We start from the raw sequence: 9,785 nt of genomic DNA, 5'->3' as shown, positions 1-9,785 counted from the left end.
TGCCATAACTAAAAGGTTGTTATGCTTTACGTAAGAAAGATCTTTCACCTTGTTTACTCGTTGAAGAGAACTTGTTTGATATAGCTTACTAGTCCTTTACATTCCTTCTCATTCGACTCGATGTACTGTCGTATGGGAGGGAGAATCATTTTTCGAGCGATGTCCTTTCAAATCATTCTATCTGACATTAAATTTTTTTCTGTTTTGAAATCTAAGTTGCCACTGTGGATTCGATTAATTTCAACGAGACATTCACTGAAATTTGCAAATATTGAAATTTTCTGTCCCTCCCTCCCCCTCTTTATGCTCTATGCGGTTGAGTATCATCAGAAAAGGAAATTTTTTATTGAGATTTTTTTCTGGAAGTTTGTGTTGTTTAGAGTATCTTTACACGTTTTGAAATTATATATATATATATGGGCTTTTTGAAAATAATTTATATTGATGCTCCAAAAAATCAACTTCTAAATAAAAGAAATTGTACTTGTAATGCCATCTATGAGTAGAATTGAATTTAAATTTTTTACATAAAAAATGCACGCTTATTGCTCAATTGTGACATTTCAAAAGAATCAATATGAATTTTGTAACTTTTTTAAAAGAATTTATAAACTAAAAATTCAAATATTACTTAATAATCGATTTTTCAAATTTTCGTTGTGGGATTTTGATATTATTTTTGTTAAAATAATCGCATTCGTAATTTCTAAAATCTCCGAAAACAAAGTGAAAGAGATTAATACGTTAAAAATCCGTGTAAATTTCTTCTTGAATTTGTTGCTTTGTTTTAAATTAAACAATTTTTTAAAGTGAGCTTTGGTATTTAACTCATTTTCTGGTTTAACTGTTTATTTTAGCTCCTAGTGAGCCATTAAAGTTTAGAAACATTACTTATGAGCCATACAAAGTGAAATTACAATGGCAGAAACCTACCGATCCCAACGGACCCATCAATGGTTATACGGTAATACGCAGAACGAACACTGAAGTTGAACATCTTAACACAAGTAACACTTCTCTGACAGTCGAGAATTTACGTTCTTGGACATTATATGAATTCAGTTTATCTGCATTTAACACGTGGAATGGAAGTCTCTTAAGGAGTCCAGAGAAAAAAATTGAAGTTAAGACCAAACATCCAGGTATTTAAATTAATAGGAACTAATTAAAATTAACACTAACCAAACTAACGATGGCCGATGCATGTTGTTTATTGAATGGATTGCAGAATTTCCTGGTCCCTACTCGCTTAATTTGATCCCGTATAATTCAACAACTATGAATGTTACCTAGGAACCCCCAAATTGCATAATTATAGCATCAATGGATATCATGTTACTTGGAATGAAAGCAATGAGTTCAATTAACCCTGTGTTGCAAGTAATAACTGTACGTGGAGGAATGAAAATTCTGCAAAATTTTTGACCTCAGATTTGCACTCCGCTACGAATTATGCTTTCTATGTCTATGAGTTTATTAAGAGATGTTGGTGAATATTTAATGAGCAATATAAGTTGTTCTACTGGAAAAACCAAAGATAATTTCTAATTTGAATTGCCTCTAAAAATTTATATAATCATCTTTCTTCTAAATGTAATTGCATGTATACTCAGTTTAATGCAAAATAATGAAATGTTTTGATTTTGGTCTGCAGAAAATTCAGAAATTTTCTTTGTTCCAGTGCCTGTATCTCCAACAAATGTTAGTTGTCACAACTCCAGCAGTACTTCTATTACTATCAAATGGGGGGAACCATCTCCATACGTGGGAAATATTATAAATTACACAGTTAACTACTGTAAACTTACACAGAATTCAGCAAACAAGAATGAAAAGAATGAAAATACAGAGACGAAAAACCTGACTTTAAACGATTTAGAGCCGTATACAAAGTACGAATTTAAGGTTTCCGCGTGGACAAGTAAAGGCCAAGGCAAATGGAGCACATTAATTATTTGTCAGACGAGTTCTTCTCGTATGTTCTAAATTTAAATTAAATTATTTAGCAAAGGTTATGAAGAAACATTAATCCTGTTTTATTTGTAGAACCAAATAACATAACTGATTTTAAAGTATCTGGAAGATCTTCTACTTCGTTGCACGTCACCTGGTCACCACCGAAAGAGTTTCCTGGTCCTACCAATTATACATTGACGCTTTTCAAATTAGATAGATGTAATAAAAAGTCTAGAGAGAATGTTCAAACACAAGAGAACATTGGTTACAACAACAACACTGCCTATTTTTTCAAGTTGGAGCCTTATACTAAATATATTGTGGACATTCGAGCTACAACAGAAGTAGGGAACTCATCATCATCATCATTAGAAAAGGAGACGTTGCCTGATCGTAAGTTACAAAATATAATTTACTTTACAGCGACGAGTCCGCCAATAGTTTTCAATGGGACTAGAGGTTATAAATATTATTATATTAAGTATTTTTAATTAAATAATAGGTCCTAGTTTAGTGAAAGATGTAAAAGATGAAGTTAAGCCAACTAATATAAACATTTGTTGGAAGATTCCAGAGAAACCAAATGGTAATATAACGGAGTTCTTCATATCTTATGTAGAATCAAAGGTAGTGAATTTAGTGGAATTTTTTGTTTTGTTTTGTTTTTGGATGAATTTAAATTTAATTCCATTCATAAATTTTTAATAATTTTAAGGACAGGAGATTCCAGAGAAACAAAACTATTACACGTTCTCACCGTGAATGCGAAGTTGATCCTCCATCTTACAACACAACAATAGATCAACTTTTGCCTGAACATTCTTACGTGTTTTCGATTTATGCCAAAGTTGATGACACGAAAGGCGGTTTTATCAGAGGAAATGAGGAGATTTTCACTCGTACTCTTCCTGCTGGATGTAAGAAACTTTAATTTTCTTAGAAACTATTCGAGAAATAATTAATTAAAATATTAATTTATTTTGTGATGTTTTTATTAGGGCCGCCTTTCCCAAAGAAAAATATCACTATTTTAGAGAAGTTTAAACGACAGATTACGTTTGAACTCTATAACGATACATTTTCTAATAGTATGGGCGCTATTATTAACTATGCTGTTATAGTAGAAAAAGGTCATCCTAACAGTAAGGATAATTAACACTTACATTATCTATATAATTAATTTTATGTGGGAAATCCCTTTATTTAGCCCCTAATGCAGTGTTCCCACATTAAGAAATCTGCTGGTTATCTATTAGGGAACCAGCAGATTTCTTAATGTAGTTAGCTACATTTATAGCTGTTTATTTACACTATTCTTAAAATATTACAATATATATATATTAAAAATTTTTTTTAATAGACAAACCAGAACAAGGGAATCTCAATATAACTAAATTACCCACGTGGTATAAATGTACTAAAGAAAAAAATTGTACTAAATATCAAGCTACACCGAATTCTTGGAATCCATTTAATGGTAAAATTTATGGTTAAAAGTTTTTAAAACTTTTAAAAGTAATAAAATTGAGCATGAAAATGATTTTTTAGTAAATGAGTCTGTGAAATGTAAACCAGTTGGCGACAGTAACTCGTGCAAGATAAACTATACTTTGGGGTATGATAACAGATGTAAGAATAATAAGATTAAAGATTATTGTAATGGACCTTTAAGACCAGGCCTTCGTTACAGGTAAGCGATTTAAACATTATTCCAAAATATCCAATTGTTTCCTGACTATTTATAATAATTATGATACAATAATACTCTTTGAATTCTTACTTTTAGCATCAAAATTAGGGGATATACAACCTCAGGATTCGCTGAAACTCCTCCCATTTGTACAGAAACAGGTATCTAAAATTAAGTTTGTGGAAGTTCTTGCTTTCTTTGTTATTAATTCTGCGTTTTTTGTTTTGTTTTAGAACCCGAAGAAGCTCAGAAACCAAAATCGGGCATTATAGTTGCTGTTGTTGTTAGTTTATTGTTCTTAATGTTATTAGCAACCGGATTTTTTATTTATAAGAAATTTGGAATTATCAAGTAAGAATAAGAAGTGTTTTTTAAATAAAACTTTTAGATTAATTTGTAATTTTTGAATTGTTTATAGTAGATTTTTTGGGAAGACCGTAATGGAGACTTCAACAGAAACGAATGATATCAGTTTTATGTCAGTTATAACCAAGTCTAGGTAGATAATTTACGAATGTTTTTGACTTATTTAAATGCTATTTTTCTTTAAAAAATCATGAAAATTAATTATATAATTTTATTTATAGACCCGTAAAATTAAGCTCATTTGCTAGTCACGTTAGTGCTATGATGGCAGATTCTGCTCTGAGATTTTCTCAAGAATTTGAAGTAAAAACATTACCTTTTTTATTCTTTTGATATTTTTTAGATGTTACAGATTATAATTAATAAGTTTTTAAAGTTTTAAACGAAATTTTTTGATAAATTAGGAGCTGAAATCTATTAGTCCAAGTCATTCTTGTAGCGCTGCACAGATGCAAGAAAATAAATTAAAAAATAGATGGATTAATATATTACCATGTAAGATTTTTTTAGAAAATATTCTCCTCTATAATCTCTATATCCTTGAATATATTTGTATCTTTTAATCAAATTATCTCTAATTTTTCATTGATAATTTTAATAAATTTGAAAATATTTATATCTCCGTTATAGATTAAGTTGTCACATTATTAGTTAATCAAAAAATACAGATAATTTCAGTATTTTAAATGAAAGATTTCAATTAAATTAACTTATTACCGTGTTTTTGTAAGAGTTTTCTTTTATTTTCGTTTTTTAGTTGACCATTCCAGAGTTAAGTTACTTCCAATGGATGATGAACCTGGTTCTGATTATATTAATGCTAGTTATATACCGGTGTGTATTGATGATAAAGTTGAGTTTTTTAAATTAATTTTATAACGTAATTTTAAAAATTTTAGAATTAATTTTAAAAAACACTTTGTATTTTTTTATATCTATCTACTATCTTTTACATATTCCGATATGAATTAAGCTAGAGACTTAAATATGACTCCCTTTTTATAAATTAATCGACAAACTTTTAGAATTTCTCAGCTTCTAAGAATTTAACTTATAAATTTTTATCTAACATTTATTACTTAAACTTTTATCTACATTTATTATTGACCTAAAATGTTTACGATTTAGGTGTACTTCGTCTTTGTTAAAACTTAAATTACGTTATATAAAGTAGTAAATTTTAAATCTGCTTAAGTGTGGCGATCGGTCAAAAAAATGACACCCAAAGATTTTTATATTTTCGGACTCGGAACCTTTGAAACGTCGATGGTTGTTAGTATGTTTGTGTGGGTAACTCGATTTTGTTCACGTAAATTATAGTTTAATAACTCTGTCTTGCGTCAGAAATTTCTGAAATTTTGCTAGGTTAATATTATGAGGGTTAATGCTATTTAATTTTGGTGGTTAAAGATGCAGGGGAGGAAGATAGATGGAGTCGTGTCATATCTCGAGTAGGGTCAGAGTTAATGAAGATTTTACTCATTATTGGCATTAACAATTTTTTATATCAAACTCATCTTTACTTTCAAACGAAAGCTAATGAATAGTTAAATAGAAAAAGTTTTAAAAAATAAAATATCATAACACATCGCGCCACTATTTTAAAATTTTTTGCCGAGAAAGTTACGTAACTCGTTGCTGGACTTTTTATAATGTAATTTTCAAAAAGATCGCTAAGTTACGTTTTTCTAAAAAAGTTTTACAGCACAAATAATTTTCAAAACTTAGATATCTCGGATTTAAATGAAGTCATTTGAGACTGATTTATGATTTTTTTTAATATAAATTAAAGATAAAACACCATTTAGAATTTTCCAGTTTCTAACAAAGAAAAAAATTAATAAATAGATGTAAGATTTATTTAGAAGTTTTAGCGTAAAATACTCGGGATATTAAAAATACAGTATTACGCCTACGTTAAACCTAAATTGCGCTATATCGAGTGATTAAATCGATAAAGAAAATTTCATAATTCGATATAGAGTACGTTTATTAGACCATATTTTCAATTTTTCGACTCCAGACAAACAAATGCGAAAAAGCGAGATTATTGAATGAACTTTGTACATGTGTTTACAAAGTTTCAAATGTAAATTATATTTCATAATTAACTTGCTTAAAAACTAATTTCTCGGACAATTTACTAAGTATAAACGACGTTAATTACACAGAAAAGATCACAATTTACAAAATAAGGTAAATACCAATAAATATCCCACTCTTCTAAACTGTTTTCTTTTAATTGGTAGTATAGTTTCTTATCATGGAAGGATCACCTTGAACTTATGTCTCTTCTTGTCCTTTATGTATCAATTTATGACACATCTAGTTACTGAGAAAAGAATAAACTATCTTCGGAAACAAGTATGATAGTAGCATTAGTAGAAGCGACAAGTCAGACAACAGACAGAGAGATTTATTTTTTTATGGCTGAATGGATAAAAAAGAAACCTTCGTCAGAGCGATCTATATACGGTTTCCACCCCTCCCGAACTTATTGTACTGTGTTTCTTTTCTTCTGACACCCCAGAACAGGTGCGAATCTGAAGCCCACCTAGTCCCAACAGCTTTTTTTAAACTCCTGTTCGCTTCCTTGTATAGATTTTTTTACTAGTATTGTAAACACAGGTGTTCTCACTTTCACTTGGATTTCTTATTTTTCTACTAAAAGAAGGAAATGCGTTTTACAGTTTAGTTTTTAGTGTTTTTCCCGATCGTTTTAATGTTTTAAGTTGTACGGAATATTGAGTTTACATTATTTAAAAGTACCTTAAAATCTATAGAATTGTTCTATTTATGTATTTAGAGCTTTGTTTATTCGCTCGTATATGATATAACTTTATACATGATATAACTTTATATTAAATACTTACGATCATGTATAAAGTAAATCTACAGAGTTGTGCTTATGTGTAGGATTTAATTTATATACGGTTTATATTGTCTAGAGCTTACTTTGCGTATAAACTAAGACCTATATACTATTATATACATTAATAACATAATTCTGTTATTCTAAATACAGTAAGATGTAAAGCTTTTACTACACGTAATAATATATAGAATGTAGCTTACCGAGATAATATGTAGTGCGTACTGTATAGGTAGTATGCAAAACTTATATATTTTACATAGCTAACGTATGATGCATAATGTGTATAGATAATGTACAAAGCCCACGATATTTAGATAATCCCATTACTTAATATATTTATTATTTATGAATCTAGGGATTTAACTCTCATAGAGAATATATTGCCACGCAAGGACCTTTACCAAATACAGTTGATGACATGTGGCGTATGATATGGGAGCATGGAATCTCCATGATTGTTATGTTAACTCAATGTGTGGAGAGGGGGAAAGTAAGTAAACGTTTAATGAAAATTTTTATTGATAATCAGCAATTATAATTTTAACTTTTTAAAATAATTAGACAAAATGCGAACAATATTGGCCTCTAGATAAAGAAGAAGCAACATACGGAGATTTGAAAGTGCAAACAATCCACGAATCCATCCTATCCGACTATATAATTCGCAGCTTTAACGTTTCGCTGGTAAAGAGCAACCTTTAGAATTTGTATTTTTAATTAATTTATATAAATATAGTGATATATTTCTCATCTTTAGGGGGAGAAGCAACGTGTCATGACCCAAATGCACTTCACAAAGTGGCCTGATTTCGGTTGTCCCGAAAATACGGAGCTTCTAATAAATTTTGTACGAACCGTAAGGGATCGTATGATCGAAAACGATCCGAACCCTATGTTGGTTCATTGCAGGTAACACAGTATACATTTAAATAAAATCATCTAAAAACATTACACGATATTTTCTAAAAAAACAACTAAAATAAAATTAAACTTTTATATATTTTGTATACGTTCGTAAGGCTGTTTGTCCACTAAGTAAATCTGCGCTTGAACTATTTATAAATATTTTTAACTTGCCCGCCTTGTACGTCCCTTAAACTGTACAAACGACCTTGACATCAGTCACATTTTTAGAAGGCATTCTAGAAATTCTTTTAGCAGGAAATTTTTTTGATGACAACAACAACTATACTTCAGTCAACAACGAATATACAGTATATACACCACAGGGTATATTTTAAGCGGTAGTTGTGACTAAAAAGATAGTGATAAAGCTGAAACGAGTAGTGATGAATCTGAATTTCGATAGTAGTAAAATTAATTACCTAAACTAAATTTTATATACGATTGTTGACGAAAAACTCGTTGCTTTCTCATTAACTCATTAATTTCAATATGAAAACAATACAGGTTTATTGAAAGAAAATTACATTAAAATTACTGGTTCTATTATTTCTGATTCACGCATTTTTAAATTAAATTCAAAAGCAGCGTTGTTTTTTTCTTTTGCTCACATTGAGTATTTTTTCCTTTTGTTCTGTCGATTCTATAAATATATCAGAAAAATTAAATATACCTTTGCACCACTTTTGCTCCTTAGCCTTTGGGCAACTGTTATCTGTACGATTTTTTGCAGTGATCCAATTTGATATAGCAGGTCTTGGATCCTATTTATCCAACGAAGGCATAATATAATAAATATATAAGTATAGGAACTCTATCGATACTTGTAATAATGATCTGTCTGACGTTTTTAAAATATTGTTACATCTAATTAATAACCTTTCAACGTCTGCACTGCGAGGTTTAGCAGCAATGATTCTTGTAAAATAAGAAATTTTAACGTCTTTGATAAATTTAAAAAATTATCCTATTGATACAATAGGATAATTTTTTAAATTTATCAAAGACGTTAAAATTTCTTATAAGGATTTGTTTTCAAAATTTTGTGAACTATTTTCTATCATTTCTGAATATTCTAGATAAAGGTTTGATAAGCTTATATCATAAGCAATGTGTTCGTGGATATCTAAATTTACATCTTTATCAAAATTTATGAAAGGCCGTAAAACATCTTTAATATGCAATTTCTCTTTTCTAAACAATTACTTAGTGTCATTACGGTTTCATTAATTATTGCAGAAATATCTTTTTTTCGGAGACGTATAAATTATGAGTTTTATTACGTCTCTTGTACTCAATTAATTCAATATTTTTTAATCTTTGCGTACCATTTTCATCAATTTCGATTGCCTTATTTAGAGTAGTTAACCAGCCACCCAGTAAATTATTTTTTTCTAGACTTCTAATTGTACTGCAAACTTGACTGCCATACTCTACCATTTTTAAAACATTTACATCGTTACTTTGTAAATTCTTTTGAAATATTGAAAAAATTTCAATCACATCCGCGAGAAAACTTAATAACGTTAGAGTATTTTTATCTATCAATAAATTGTAATATCCTTTTGCATTTCGTTCATTTGATTGGTTGAAATATGTTACAAGCACTTGCCACGATTGTAAAATTGAATTTATTAAATATTTAGTGAATTGAGTCCAATGAATTTCAAAAAAATTTGGGAATGTTACTAATTTTAAATTCTTCTATTCAGATATTTTTCTTAACTCTGCAATTCTAATTTCACTTTTATGAAAATAAGAGGTAATCGATGAAACTCTATTAAATAATTTTACTTCCATAACATCACATGTTTCAAGCTAATTCACTCCTAAATTGAAGCGATATATTAAATTTAATAAAACATGCATGATATTATTAGCTAACCGGAAAATTAGATAATTTATTTTTGCAATTAAATTTAAATTATTAAATTTTTTCCAATTCTAATATAAATATTGATAACTAGCAGACCCCGCCACGTATGCTGTGTAGGT

The 9,785-nt window shown here is 29.1% G+C and overlaps 1 protein-coding gene across 1 annotated transcript in view; it reads left to right on the top strand.

Annotated features, from left to right (window-relative positions):
* Positions 1 to 845: 845 nt before the first annotated feature.
* LOC111616729 (tyrosine-protein phosphatase 10D-like) overlaps positions 846 to 9,785 on the top strand; it is a 15,110-nt gene continuing 6,170 nt past the window's right edge. The window contains exons 1-17 of the mRNA XM_023358102.1: positions 846 to 1,142; positions 1,682 to 1,975; positions 2,047 to 2,349; positions 2,459 to 2,583; positions 2,672 to 2,873; positions 2,955 to 3,098; positions 3,317 to 3,433; positions 3,505 to 3,646; positions 3,743 to 3,807; positions 3,880 to 3,997; positions 4,065 to 4,145; positions 4,234 to 4,315; positions 4,417 to 4,507; positions 4,770 to 4,864; positions 7,243 to 7,377; positions 7,449 to 7,571; positions 7,645 to 7,796. Of these exons, the coding sequence (XP_023213870.1) occupies positions 3,047 to 3,098; positions 3,317 to 3,433; positions 3,505 to 3,646; positions 3,743 to 3,807; positions 3,880 to 3,997; positions 4,065 to 4,145; positions 4,234 to 4,315; positions 4,417 to 4,507; positions 4,770 to 4,864; positions 7,243 to 7,377; positions 7,449 to 7,571; positions 7,645 to 7,796 (1,253 nt within the window). The 5' untranslated portion in view covers positions 846 to 1,142; positions 1,682 to 1,975; positions 2,047 to 2,349; ... (1 more) ...; positions 2,672 to 2,873; positions 2,955 to 3,046. The remainder of the gene's footprint in view (positions 1,143 to 1,681; positions 1,976 to 2,046; positions 2,350 to 2,458; positions 2,584 to 2,671; positions 2,874 to 2,954; positions 3,099 to 3,316; positions 3,434 to 3,504; positions 3,647 to 3,742; positions 3,808 to 3,879; positions 3,998 to 4,064; positions 4,146 to 4,233; positions 4,316 to 4,416; positions 4,508 to 4,769; positions 4,865 to 7,242; positions 7,378 to 7,448; positions 7,572 to 7,644; positions 7,797 to 9,785) is intronic.

The sequence above is a fragment of the Centruroides sculpturatus genome, unplaced genomic scaffold, assembly GCF_000671375.1.
Source record: "Centruroides sculpturatus isolate CEXI.00-Female unplaced genomic scaffold, Cexi_2.0 scaffold2408, whole genome shotgun sequence".
NCBI classification, from domain to species: Eukaryota; Metazoa; Arthropoda; class Arachnida; order Scorpiones; family Buthidae; genus Centruroides; species Centruroides sculpturatus.
This window is presented reverse-complemented; position numbering and strand designations above follow the sequence as displayed.